This window comes from Anthonomus grandis, unplaced genomic scaffold, assembly GCF_022605725.1.
Source record: "Anthonomus grandis grandis unplaced genomic scaffold, icAntGran1.3 ctg00000887.1, whole genome shotgun sequence".
Lineage (NCBI taxonomy): Eukaryota > Metazoa > Arthropoda > Insecta > Coleoptera > Curculionidae > Anthonomus > Anthonomus grandis.
In genome coordinates this window covers 4,170-18,897 of record NW_026088617.1, presented here as the reverse complement: position 1 = coordinate 18,897, position 14,728 = coordinate 4,170, and the positions used below count along the sequence as shown (strand labels likewise).

Here is a 14,728-nt window from a genome sequence, read left to right as displayed (position 1 = left end):
GTTTTGTCTTAGTTTCTTCCTTCTGAATCCAACGAGACCATCCGCAAGGTCGTAGCTTCTACGAGAGCCGAGATATGGCATTTTTGTAGCCCATTTTTGGCCTCAAAAACGGACGTCGAAAACGACTTTTTCAGGATTTTCAAAGTGCTCTCATTCCCTTAGTTCTGTTCGGATCCTGTTATAACCCGGTGATTTCGTAATCTAGGTGATCAGAATAAGACGCTGGTATACTTAGTTTGATTTCGAAAAAATCAATTTTTGGTGAAAAAATTCGATACGGGGGGGTATACCCGAAAAATGAAAAAACCCAAACTTTGAAGGCTCCTTAGTTCTGCTCGGATCTTGTTATAACCCAGTGTTTTCGTAATCTAGGTGATCAGAATAATCCGCTGTTATAGTTAGTTGGAATTCGAATAAAAAAAAATTATGAAAAAATTTGAAAGAGGGGGGGGTATATAATTTCTTACTGATAAACAGTGTGGGGCGGGTGGGGGATATGGGTTGACTCACTCGTTCACATGTGAGCATATCTTTTATTCTCCAGCTCTCTCTGCAACGACCAGGACTAACTTCTCTTTCTAAAAATGACCGAAACAGTGGTGGGGGACGTATGTGCAGACATGTAGCACACTTTGTCATGGATCGCCTCCTTTATGGGCCCAGTATTCGGTCGGACCTGATACCTCAGTGGACGGTAGTGGTCGCTTTCTTTACCTACTTGATCAAGGACAATGTAGAGAGCAAACAGGTGGTTTTAATAGAAAACCTATTGGAGATGATTTTGGATGTCCAGCTGGACCAGAGCTGCTGGGTGCGGAAGGTCGGGGTATGCCCCGGAGAATTTGAATAAGGAGCTCGTGGTGCGGTACTGCAATCAGATACTGGGCATTTTAATGGACTGTTTGGATTATCACAATTTGGGGTAAGTTTCTTAACTTAAAAATTTTGAAAATTAAAAAAAAATATCAAACCACAAACAAAATATATAATGTAGCGAAACGACCTCTAAATTTGCTATAGTTCGTTCTATTAGAATATCGGGCGTCTTAAATTTTTTATTTATTTGTGGAAATGTGTGACATTCTTTAAACCCTACATTTCTGCTCGGAGTATTCGTATGATTATTACTTCGTTTATCACCATTTAATAAAGAAGTATGGCGCTTTTGACTCCGTGGTTCCGTTAAAAGGTTTTAATCCGGGTCAGTGCTTTTATTATTAATAGGTAAGGTTACAACTGTCCTGTTTCTTGGCTAGCAATTTATGTTATCTATTTTGTTATTAAAAGGTGTTAAAACTAAGCCCATAACTGAGGTGAATTAACTGAGATTTCCCGACATAAGTGGTTTCTTTGACATACGAACCCTCGGGACTAAAAATCCCATTACAATAAAAGTCCAAAAAAAACATTTATTGTTATAAGGTGCCCAAATGATGGGCAGAATGGCAGGTTTGGCAAATCAATAACTTCTTCCGAGTATTTGACACCGTTGAAAAAGAAGAAGAAGAAGAGAAGTAGCAGTAACGAGTGTGAGAGGGAAACGAGGTAGGAAAATGGACAGACAACCCTCTGGTTTCCTCCACTCCTGTGGGGCGTCTCATTGTCTATCCCTTTCCCTCCCTCATTTCTCTCGCACTTTGGCTACATTCTACTTCTCTTCTCCTTCTTCCTCTTTTTTAAATGCCTGGACAAAATTATTGATTTTTTACAAGCAGTTGAACCCAAAGTTTCTTCTGCTTCTTCTTTTTCTTCTTCTTCTTCTCTCTCTTTTTCTTTAAAAACCTCAGATACCTGGATTCCGTTTACATATACTTACTTTGAATAAATCTCTACCATGAGAATTACAAATAAAACATCTAATTTTGGCAGTGACAATTTATTAATTGATTGATTTTATTGACCGGCAAGCTTTCCTGTGATTATCACAGACTTTGTTTCTGGTGATCAAATCTCGATATGGATTTTAATGAGTTTTTAGTCCACATTATCAATATTGTCCATTTTCTAAGTCAATTCAGTAAAAATTCCAGGATTTATTTCTTAATAAATAAATAGGACCCGAAGAAAATAACTCGACAACGAGCTACTCAACTGTAGGTTCCTTGAAAGGTTCTACTCTTAATATAATAATTTACAAAATGATCGACCTATTCTTCCTTATCTAGGAACGAAAGCGAGCTGATCCTGGAGTCCCTGCAATCCTTCTCGAAACTCCTGAACAGTTTGCCAGGGTACAAATTCAGTTCCTTTCAAGTTACCGGAGCAGTGAGGATCAAGTTGCTATTCAGTCAAGAGGATCCACGTCTAAGGAGATCCTCGATCCAGTTATTAGGAGATCTGGCAACATCCTTTGGCCAGGAGACCAATTTGGAGGCATTCAAGGATCGAGTGAGATCCAAGGGAACCTCATCACTTTACTCTTGCATCTATGCGCTCCAGACGTGTATATTGTCAAGGTATGACTTTTTTGGATCATTTTACTCACTTAACTCATGCATGGACCCCATTTAGGCCTGTAAAAGTACAATGCAGAAGTTTGGCCCTTATCTGGATTTTCCGGAGGTATACCGCATGATCCAGGAGTGTTTGGGCGATGACACCGACTTGATGTTCACGGATTTTATTGGGGAGTTAATTAAACGCATGGTAAGTAAATGGCAGCACCTTAAATGTAATATTCATGCAGTTCGTCTGTGATATATTTTGAATTTAATTAGGGATTTATGGAATCAAAGATATCAAGGTTATTTGGGGGTCAAATCGAGGACGAGTTGGTTTAAAGGTGGCGTCTAAGGGCCAATCCCGCCCTTGTCATCGGTTTGTTCTACGCCGAACTACTACCCGAGAATAAACCGAAAGTTTCACTGGAAACTGTCTGTGATAAACTGAACAGACTGATGCAAGACGAGTCAGAAGAAGTTAGGATTAAGGCAAGTCAAGCTATATCGTGTTTGTTTTTATAATTATTGTAGAACGGAATGTGCTAGGGGGATAGTACGATTAAGTCTTTTAAATCAGTTTTTAGTAAGAAAATTTAAAAAAAGTCAACAGGGGTCAAAACTGACTTGTGGGTGGACTTTGTAGCTTATAAGTTTATCTCTGTCGCACTCATTGTAAAAAAAAAACTTGAAACGTGGAAAAACTGAAATTTCACAAAGTTTATTAGTTTTAAAATTTTGCATAACTTTTTTGTTATTAAAGATAGAGCTTTCATTTAAAAACTGTCAAGTACTCCATGCAAAGGGGCACCTTGCACATAATTATTAAAATTGAAAAAAATATAGTTTTTGAGAAAAATCGAAATTTATGTTTTTTACGATTAACATGTACTTTTTTAGATCGAAAATTTTGCATAACTTTTTTGTTATTAAAGATAGAGCTTTCATTTAAAAACTGCCAAGTACTCCTCGCAAAGGGGGCACCTTGCACATAATTATCAAAATTGAAAAAATTATAGTTTTTGAGAAAAATCGAAATTTAGGTTTTTTACGATTAACATGTACTTTTTTAGATCGAAAATTTTGCATAACTTTTTTGTTATTAAAGATAGAGCTTTCATTTAAAAACTGCCAGGTACTCCTCGCAAAGGGGCACCTTGCACATAATTATTAAAATTAAAAAAATTATAGTTTTTGACAAAAATCGAAATTTCGGTTTTTTACAATTAACATGTACTTTTTTAGATCGAAAATTTTGCATTACTTTTTTGTTATTAAAGATAGAGCTTTCATTTAAAAACAGTCAAGTACTCCTAGCGAAGGGGCACCTTGCACATAATTATTAAAATTGAAAAAATTATAGTTTTTGAGATAAATCGAAATTTTGGTTTTTTACAATTAACATGTACTTTTTTGGATAGAAAATTTTGCATAACTTTTTTGTTATTAAAGATAGAGCTTTCATTTAAAAACAGTCAAGTACTCCTAGCGAAGGGGCACCTTGCACATAATTATCATAATCGAAAAAATTATAGTTTTTGAGAAAAATCGAAATTTCGGTTTTTTACAATTAACATGTACTTTTTTAGATCGAAAATTTTGCATAACTTTTTTGTTATTAAAGATAGAGCTTTCATTTAAAAACTGCCAAGTACTCCTCGCAAAGGGGCACCTTGCACATAGTTATCAAAATTAAAAAAATTATAGTTTTTAAGAAAAATCGAAATTTTGGTTTTTTACAATTAACATGTACTTTTTTAGATCGAAAATTTTGCATAACTTTTTTGTTATTAAAGATAGAGCTTTCATTTAAAAACTGTTAAGTACTCCTAGCGAAGGGGCACCTTTCGCGTAATTATCAAAAATTGAAAAAATTATAGTTTTTGAGAAAAATCGAAATTTCGGTTTTTACGATTAACATGTACTTTTTACTCTCACGAGATGTGTATAACTTTTTTGTTATTAAAGATAGAGCTTTCATTTAAAAACAGTCAAGTACTCCTGGCAACGGAGCACCTTGCACATAATTATTAAAATTGAAAAAATTATAGTTTTTGAAAAAAATCGAAATTTCGGTTTTCTACAATTAACATGTACTTTTTTAGATCGAAAATGTTGCGTAACTTTTTTGTTATTAAAGATAGAGCTTTCATTTAAAAACTGCCAATTAATCCTCGCAAAGGGGCACCTTGTACGTAATAATCAAGAACTAAAAAAATTGTAGTTTTTGAGAAAAATCGAAATTTCGGTTTTTTACAATTAACATGTACTTTTTTAGATCGTAAATGTTGCGTAACTTTTTTGTTATTAAAGATAGAGCTTTCATTTAAAAACTGCCAAGTACTCCTCGCAAAGGGGCACCTTGTACGTAATAATCTAAAACTAAAAAAATTGTAGTTTTTGAAAAAAATCGAAATTTCGGTTTTTTACAATTAACATGTACTTTTTTAGATCGAAAATGTTGCATAACTTTTTTGTTATTAAAGATAGAGCTTTCATTTAAAAACAGTCAAGTACTCCTGGCAAAGGAGCACCTTGCACATAATTATTAAAATTGAAAAAATTATAGTTTTTGAAAAAAATCGAAATTTCGGTTTTTTACAAATAACATGTACATTTTTAGATCGAAAATTTTGCATAACTTTTTTGTTATTAAAGATAGAGCTTTCATTTAAAAACTGCCAAGTACTCCTCGCAAAGGGGCACCTTGTACGTAATAATCAAAATTGAAAAAATTATAGTTTTTGAGAAAAATCGAAATTTATGTTTTTTACGATTAACATGTACAATTTTAGATCGAAAATTTTGCATAACTTTTTTGTTATTAAAGATAGAGCTTTCATTTAAAAACTGTTAAGTACTCCTAGCAAAGGGGCACCTTTCGCGTAATTATCAAAATTAAAAAAATTATAGTTTTTGAGAAAAATCGAAATTTCGGTTTTTTACAATTAACATGTACTTTTTTAGATCGAAAATTTTGCATAATCTCTTTGTTATTAAAGATAGAGCTTTTATTTAAAAACTGCCAAGTACTCCTTGCAAAGGGGCACCTTGTACGTGATAATCAAAAACAAAAAAAATTGTAGTCTTTGAAATAAATCGAAATTTAGGTTTTTTACAATTAACATGTACTTTTTTATATCGAAAATTTTGCATAACTTTTTTGTTATTAAAGATAGAGCTTTTATTTAAGAACTGCCAAGTACTCCTTGCAAAGGGGCACCTTGTACGTGATAATCAAAAACTAAGAAAATTGTAGTCTTTGAAATAAATCGAAATTTAGGTTTTTTCCAATTAACATGTACTTTTTTAGATCAAAAATGTTGCATAACTTTTTTGTTATTAAAGATAGAGCTTTCATTTAAAAACAGTCAAGTACTCCTGGCAAAGGAGCACCTTGCACATAATTATTAAAATTGAAAAAATTATAGTTTTTGAAAAAAATCGAAATTTCGGTTTTTTACAAATAACATGTACATTTTTAGATCGAAAATTTTGCATAACTTTTTTGTTATTAAAGATAGAGCTTTCATTTAAAAACTGCCAAGTACTCCTCGCAAAGGGGCACCTTGCACATGATTATCAAAATTGAAAAAATTATAGTTTTTGGGAAAAATCGAAATTTAGGTTTTTTACGATTAACATGTACATTTTTAGATCGAAAATTTTGCATAACTTTTTTGTTATTAAAGATAGAGCTCTCATTTAAAAACTGCCAGGTACTCCTCGCAAAGGGGCACCTTGCACATAATTATCAAAATTGAAAAAATTATAGTTTTTGAGAAAAATCGAAATTTCGGTTTTTTACAATTAACATGTACTTTTTTAGATCGAAAATTTTGCATAACTTTTTTGTTCTTAAAGATAGAGCTTTCATTTAAAAACTGCCAAGTACTCCTCGCAAAGGGGCACCTTGCACATAATTATCAAAATTGAAAAAATTATTTTTTGAGAAAAATCGAAATTTAGGTTTTTTACGATTAACATGTACATTTTTAGATCGAAAATTATGCATAACTTTTTTGTTATTAAAGATAGAGCTTTCATTTAAAAACTGCCAGGTACTCCTCGCAAAGGGGCACCTTGCACATAATTATCAAAATTGAAAAAATTATAGTTTTTGAGAAAAATCGAAATTTCGGTTTTTTACGATTAACATGTACTTTTTTAGATCGAAAATTTTGCATAACTTTTTTGTTATTAAAGATAGAACTTTCATTTAAAAACAGTCAAGTACTCCTAGCGAAGGGGCACCTTGCACATAATTATTAAAATTGAAAAAATTATAGTTTTTGAGAAAAATCGAAATTTTGGTTTTTTACAATTAACATGTACTTTTTTGGATCGAAAATTTTGCATAACTTTTTTGTTATTAAAGATAGAGCTTTCATTTAAAAACAGTCAAGTACTCCTAGCGAAGGGGCACCTTGCACATAATTATCATAATCGAAAAAATTATAGTTTTTGAGAAAAATCGAAATTTCGGTTTTTTACAATTAACATGTACTTTTTATATCGAAAATTTTGTATAACTTTTTTGTTATTAAAGATAGAGCTTTCATTTAAAAACTGCCAAGTACTCCTCGCAAAGAGGCACCTTGCACATAATTATTAAAATTGAAAAAATTATAGTTTTTGAAAAAAATCGAAATTTCGGTTTTTTTACAATTAACATGTACTTTTTGAGATCGAAAATTTTGCATAACTTTTTTGTTATTAAAGATAGAGCTTTCATTTAAAAACAGTCAAGTACTCCTAGCGAAGGGGCACCTTGCACATAATTATCAAAACTGAAAAAATTATAGTTTTTGAGAAAAATCGAAATTTCGGTTTTTTACAATTAACATGTAACTCTCACGAGATGTGTTTTTTTAGATCGAAAATTTTGCATAACTTTTTTGTTATTAAAGATAGAGCTTTCATTTAAAAACAGTCAAGTACTCCTGGCAACGGAGCACCTTGCACATAATTATTAAAATTGAAAAAATTATAGTTTTTGAAAAAAATCGAAATTTCGGTTTTCTACAATTAACATGTACTTTTTTAGATCGAAAATGTTGCGTAACTTTTTTGTTATTAAAGATAGAGCTTTCATTTAAAAACTGCCAAGTAATCCTCGCAAAGGGGCACCTTGTACGTAATAATCAAGAACTAAAAAAATTGTAGTTTTTGAGAAAAATCGAAATTTCGGTTTTTTTACAATTAACATGTACTTTTTTAGATCGAAAATGTTGCGTAACTTTTTTGTTATTAAAGATAGAGCTTTCATTTAAAAACTGCCAAGTACTCCTCGCAAAGGGGCACCTTGTACGTAATAATCTAAAACTAAAAAAAATTGTAGTTTTTGAAAAAAATCGAAATTTCGGTTTTTTACAATTAACATGTACTTTTTTAGATCGAAAATGTTGCATAACTTTTTTGTTATTAAAGATAGAGCTTTCATTTAAAAACAGTCAATTACTCCTGGCAAAGGAGCACCTTGCACATAATTATTAAAATTGAAAAAATTATAGTTTTTGAAAAAAATCGAAATTTCGGTTTTTTACAAATAACATGTACATTTTTAGATCGAAAATTTTGCATAACTTTTTTGTTATTAAAGATAGAGCTTTCATTTAAAAACTGCCAAGTACTCCTCGCAAAAGGGGGCACCTTGTACGTAATAATCAAAATTGAAAAAATTATAGTTTTTGGGAAAAATCGAAATTTAGGTTTTTTACGATTAACATGTAACTTTTTTAGATCGAAAATTTTGCATAACTTTTTTGTTATTAAGATAGAGCTTCCATTTAAAAACAGTCAAGTACTCCTCGCAAAGGGGCATCTTGCACATAATTATCAAAATTGAAAAAATTGTAGTCTTTGAAATAAATCGAAATTTCGGTTTTTTACAATTAACATGTACATTTTTAGATCGAAAATTTTGCATAACTTTTTTGTTATTAAAGATAGAGCTCTCATTTAAAAACTGCCAGGTACTCCTCGCAAAGGGGCACCTTGCACATAATTATCAAAATTGAAAAAATTTTAGTTTTTGAGAAAAATCGAAATTTCGGTTTTTTTACGATTAACATGTACTTTTTTAGATCGAAAATTTTTGCATAACTTTTTTGTTATTAAAGATAGAGCTTTCATTTAAAAACTGCCAAGTACTCCTCGCAAAGGGGCACCTTGCACATAATTATCAAAATTGAAAAAATTATAGTTTTTGAAAAAAATCGAAATTTCGGTTTTTTACAAATAACATGTACATTTTTAGATCGAAAATTTTGCATAACTTTTTTGTTATTAAAGATAGAGCTCTCATTTAAAAACTGCCAGGTACTCCTCGCAAAGGGGCACCTTGCACATAATTATCAAAATTGAAAAAATTTTAGTTTTTGAGAAAAATCGAAATTTCGGTTTTTTACGATTAACATGTACTTTTTTAGATCGAAAATTTTGCATAACTTTTTTGTTATTAAAGATAGAGCTTCCATTTAAAAACAGTCAAGTACTCCTCGCAAAGGGGCATCTTGCACATAATTATCAAAATTGAAAAAATTGTAGTCTTTGAAATAAATCGAAATTTCGGTTTTTTACAATTAACATGTACTTTTTTAGATCGAAAATTTTGCATAACTTTTTTTGTTCTTAAAGATAGAGCTTTCATTTAAAAACTGCCAAGTACTTTTCGCAAAGGGGCACCTTGCACATAATTATCAAAATTGAAAAAATTATTTTTTGAGAAAAATCGAAATTTAGGTTTTTTACGATTAACATGTACATTTTTAGATCGAAAATTATGCATAACTTTTTTGTTATTAAAGATAGAGCTTTCATTTAAAAACTGCCAGGTACTCCTCGCAAAGGGGCACCTTGCACATAATTATCAAAATTGAAAAAATTATTTTTTGAGAAAAATCGAAATTTCGGACTCTCACGAGATGTGTTACTTTTTTAGATCGAAAATTTTGCATAACTTTTTTGTTATTAAAGATAGAGCTTTCATTTAAAAACTGCCAGGTACTCCTCGCAAAGGGGCACCTTGCACATAATTATCAAAATTGAAAAAATTATAGTTTTTGAGAAAAATCGAAATTTCGGTTTTTTACGATTAACATGTACTTTTTTAGATCGAAAATTTTGCATAACTTTTTTGTTATTAAAGATAGAGCTTTCATTTAAAAACTGCCAAGTACTCCTCGCAAAGGGGCACCTTGCACATAATTATCAAAATTAAAAAAATTATAGTTATTGAGAAAAATCGAAATTTCGGTTTTTTACGATTAACATGTACTTTTTTAGATCGAAAATTTTGCATAACTTTTTTGTTATTAAAGATAGAGCTCTCATTTAAAAACTGCCAGGTACTCCTCGCAAAGGGGCACCTTGTACGTAATAATCAAAATTGAAAAAATTATAGTTTTTGGGAAAAATCGAAATTTCGGTTTTTTACGATTAACATGTACATTTTTAGATCGAAAATTTTGCATAACTTTTTTGTTATTAAAGATAGAGCTCTCATTTAAAAACTGCCAGGTACTCCTCGCAAAGGGGCACCTTGCACATAATTATCAAAATTGAAAAAATTATAGTTTTTGAGAAAAATCGAAATTTCGGTTTTTTACAAATAACATGTACATTTTTAGATCGAAAATTTTGCATAACTTTTTTGTTATTAAAGATAGAGCTTTCATTTAAAAACTGTTAAGTACTCCTAGCGAAAAGGCACCTTTCGCGTAATTATCAAAATTGAAAAAATTATAGTTTTTGAGAAAAATCGAAAATTCGGTTTTTTACATCTAACATGTACTTTTTTAGATCAAAAATTTTGCATAATCTCTTTGTTATTAAAGATAGAGCTTTCATTTAAAAACTGCCAAGTACTCCTCGCAAAGGGGCACCTTGCACATAATTATCAAAATTAAAAAAGTTATAGTTTTTGAGAAAAATCGAAATTTCGGTTTTTTACAATTAACATGTACTTTTCTATATCGAAAATTTTGCATAACTTTTTTGTTATTAAAGATAGAGCTTTTATTTAAAAACGGCCAAGTGCTCCTCGCAAAGGGGCAGCTTGCACATAATTATTAAAATTGAAAAAATTATAGTTTTTGAGAAAAATCGAAATTTCGGTTTTTTACGATTAACATGTACTTTTTTAGATCGAAAATTTTGCATAACTTTTTTGTTATTAAAGATAGAGCTTTCATTTAAAAACTGCCAGGTACTCCTCGCAAAGGGGCAGCTTGCACATAATTATTAAAATTGAAAAAATTATAGTTTTTGAGAAAAATCGAAATTTCGGTTTTTTACGATTAACATGTACTTTTTTAGATCGAAAATTTTGCATAACTTTTTTGTTATTAAAGATAGAGCTTTCATTTAAAAACTGCCAAGTACTCCTCGCAAAGGGGCACCTTGCACATAATTATCAAAATTAAAAAAATTATAGTTTTTGAGAAAAATCGAAATTTAGGTTTTTTACGATTAACATGTACATTTTTAGATCGAAAATTTTGCATAACTTTTTTGTTATTAAAGATAGAGCTCTCATTTAAAAACTGCCAGGTACTCCTCGCAAAGGGGCACCTTGCACATAATTATCAAAATTGAAAAAATTATAGTTTTTGAGAAAAATCGAAATTTCGGTTTTTTACGATTAACATGTACTTTTTTAGATCGAAAATTTTGCATAACTTTTTTGTTATTAAAGATAGAGCTTCCATTTAAAAACAGTCAAGTACTCCTCGAAAAGGGGCACCTTGCACATAATTATCAAAATTGAAAAAATTATAGTTATTGAGAAAAATCGAAATTTCGGTTTTTTACGATTAACATGTACATTTTTAGATCGAAAATTTTGCATAACTTTTTTGTTATTAAAGATAGAGCTTTCATTTAAGAACTTCCAAGTACTCCTCGCAAAGGGGCAGCTTGCACATGATTATTAAAATTGAAAAAATTATAGTTTTTGAGAAAAATCGAAATTTCGGTTTTTTACGATTAACATGTACTTTTTTAGATCAAAAATTTTGCATAATCTCTTTGTTATTAAAGATAGAGCTTTCATTTAAAAACTGCCAAGTACTCCTCGCAAAGGGGCACCTTGCACATAATTATCAAAATTAAAAAAGTTATAGTTTTTGAAAAAAATCGAAATTTCGGTTTTTTACAATTAACATGTACTTTTCTATATCGAAAATTTTGCATAACTTTTTTGTTATTAAAGATAGAGCTTTCATTTAAAAACGGCCAAGTGCTCCTCGCAAAGGGGCAGCTTGCACATAATTATTAAAATTGAAAAAATTATAGTTTTTGAGAAAAATCGAAATTTCGGTTTTTTACGATTAACATGTACTTTTTTAGATCGAAAATTTTGCATAACTTTTTTGTTATTAAAGATAGAGCTTTCATTTAAAAACTGCCAGGTACTCCTCGCAAAGGGGCAGCTTGCACTCTCACGAGATGTGTGAAAAAATTATAGTTTTTGAGAAAAATCGAAATTTCGGTTTTTTACGATTAACATGTACTTTTTTAGATCGAAAATTTTGCATAACTTTTTTGTTATTAAAGATAGAGCTTTCATTTAAAAACTGCCAAGTACTCCTCGCAAAGGGGCACCTTGCACATAATTATCAAAATTGAAAAAATTATAGTTATTAAGAAAAATCGAAATTTCAGTTTTTTACGATTAACATGTACATTTTTAGATCGAAAATTTTGCATAACTTTTTTGTTATTAAAGATAGAGCTTTCATTTAAGAACTTCCAAGTACTCCTCGCAAAGGGGCACCTTGCACATAATTATCAAAATTGAAAAAACTATAGTTTTTGAGGAAAAATCGAAATTTCGGTTTTTTACGATTAACATGTACTTTTTTAGATCGAAAATTTTGCATAACTTTTTTGTTATTAAAGATAGAGCTTTCATTTAAAAACTGCCAAGTACTCCTCGCAAAGGGGCACCTTGCACATAATTATCAAAATTGAAAAAATTATAGTTATTGAGAAAAATCGAAATTTCGGTTTTTTACGATTAACATGTACATTTTTAGATCGAAAATTTTGCATAACTTTTTTGTTATTAAAGATAGAGCTTTCATTTAAGAACTTCCAAGTACTCCTCGCAAAGGGGCACCTTGCACATAATTATCAAAATTGAAAAAATTATAGTTTTTGAGAAAAATTGAAATTTCGGTTTTTTACGATTAACATGTACTTTTTTAGATCGAAAATTTTGCATAACTTTTTTGTTATTAAAGATAGAGCTTTCATTTAAAAACTGCCAAGTACTCCTCGCAAAGGGGCACCTTGCACATAATTATCAAAATTGAAAAAATTATAGTTTTTGAGAAAAATCGAAATTTAGGTTTTTTACGATTAACATGTACTTTTTTAGATCGAAAATTTTGCATAACTTTTTTGTTATTAAAGATAGAGCTTTCATTTAAAAACTGTTAAGTACTCCTAGCGAAGGGGCACCTTTCGCGTAATTATCAAAATTGAAAAAATTATAGTTTTTGAGAAAAATCGAAATTTCGGTTTTTTACAATTAACATGTACTTTTTTTAGATCGAAAATTTTGCATAACTTTTTTGTTATTAAAGATAGACCTTTCATTTAAAAACTGCCAAGTACTCCTCGCAAAGGGGCACCTTGTACGTAATAATCAAAAACTAAAAAAATTGTAGTTTTTGAAAAAAAATCTAAATTTCGGTTTTTTTACTATTAACATGTACTTTTTTAGATCGAAAATTTTGCATAACTTTTTTGCTATTAAAGATAGAGCCTTCATTTAAAAACTGTTAAGTACTCCTAGCTAAGAGGCATCTTGCACATAATTATTAAAATTTAAAAAATTATAGTTTTTGAAAAAAATCGAAATTTCGGTTTTTTACAATTAACATGTACTTTTTTAGATCGAAAATTTTGCATAACTTTTTTGTTATTAAAGATAGACCTTTCATTTAAAAACTGCCAAGTACTCCTCGCAAAGGGGCACCTTGTACGTAATAATCAAAAACTAAAAAAATTGTAGTTTTTGAAAAAAATCTAAATTTCGGTTTTTTTACTATTAACATGTACTTTTTTAGATCGAAAATTTTGCATAACTTTTTTGCTATTAAAGATAGAGCCTTCATTTAAAAACTGTTAAGTACTCCTAGCTAAGAGGCATCTTGCACATAATTATTAAAATTTAAAAAATTATAGTTTTTGAAAAAAATCGAAATTTCGGTTTTTTACGATTAACATGTACTTTTTTAGATCGAAAATTTTGCATAACTTTTTTGTTATTAAAGATAGAGCTTTCATTTAAAAACTGTTAAGTACTCCTAGCGAAGGGGCACCTTTCGCGTAATTATCAAAATTGAAAAAATTATAGTTTTTGAGAAAAATCGAAATTTCCGTTTTTTACAATTAACATGTACTTTTTTAGATCGAAAATTTTGCACAACTTTTTTGTTATTAAAGATAGACCTTTCATTTAAAAACTGCCAAGTACTCCTCGCAAAGGGGCACCTTGTACGTAATAATCAAAAACTAAAAAAATTGTAGTTTTTGAAAAAAAATCTAAATTTCGGTTTTTTTACAATTAACATGTACTTTTTTAGATCGAAAATTTTGCATAACTTTTTTGCTATTAAAGATAGAGCCTTCATTTAAAAACTGTTAAGTACTTCTAGCGAAGAGGCATCTTGCACATAATTATTAAAATTTAAAAAATTATAGTTTTTGAAAAAAATCGAAATTTCGGTTTTTTACAATTAACATGTACTTTTTTATATCGAAAATTTTGCATAACTTTTTTGTTATTAAAGATAGAGCTTTCATTTAAAAACAGTCAAGTACTCCTAGCAAAGGGGCACCTTGCACATAATTATCAAAATTGAAAAAATTATAGTTTTTGAGAAAAATCGAATTTTCGGTTTTTTACAATTAACATGTACTTTTTTAGATCGAAAATTTTGCATTACTTTTTTGTTATTAAAGATAGAGCTTTCATTTAAAAACAGTCAAGTACTCCTAGCGAAGGGGCACCTTTCGCGTAATTATCAAAATTGAAAAAATTATAGTTTTTGAGAAAAATCGAAATTTCGGTTTTTTTACAATTAACATGTACTTTTTTAGATCGAAAATTTTGCATAACTTTTTTGTTATTAAAGATAGAGCTTTCATTTAAAAACTGCCAAGTACTCCTCGCAAAGGGGCACCTTGCGCATAATTATCAAAATTAAAAAAATTATAGTTTTTGAGAAAAATCGAAATTTCTGTTTTTTACAATTAACATGTACTTTTTTATATCG

The 14,728-nt window shown here is 29.7% G+C and overlaps 1 protein-coding gene and 1 long non-coding RNA gene across 3 annotated transcripts; one reads left to right on the top strand and one right to left on the bottom strand.

Annotated features, from left to right (window-relative positions):
- The first annotated feature begins 515 nt into the window (after positions 1 to 515).
- On the top strand, positions 516 to 3,166 carry LOC126749893 (uncharacterized). Of its 2 annotated transcripts, none has more exons than XM_050459497.1 (4): positions 516 to 922; positions 2,166 to 2,456; positions 2,512 to 2,646; positions 2,718 to 3,160. In XM_050459497.1, exons 1-3 carry the CDS (start codon positions 786 to 788, stop codon positions 2,573 to 2,575), a joined length of 492 nt encoding a protein of 163 aa, XP_050315454.1. In that variant the 5' UTR covers positions 516 to 785; the 3' UTR covers positions 2,576 to 2,646; positions 2,718 to 3,160. The 2 variants fall into 2 exon arrangements, 1 of the variants encoding a protein (XP_050315454.1); XR_007665450.1 differs by lacking the exon at positions 516 to 922 and adding an exon at positions 937 to 1,224 and having other exon boundaries at positions 2,718 to 3,166.
- Positions 3,167 to 6,041: 2,875 nt separating this feature from the next.
- On the bottom strand, positions 6,042 to 11,321 carry LOC126749892 (uncharacterized). Its single transcript, XR_007665449.1, has 3 exons — positions 11,185 to 11,321; positions 9,465 to 9,636; positions 6,042 to 6,178 (listed from the first exon to the last, which is right to left on the bottom strand). It is a non-coding gene; the product is annotated as an uncharacterized LOC126749892 (long non-coding RNA).
- Positions 11,322 to 14,728: the final 3,407 nt, after the last annotated feature.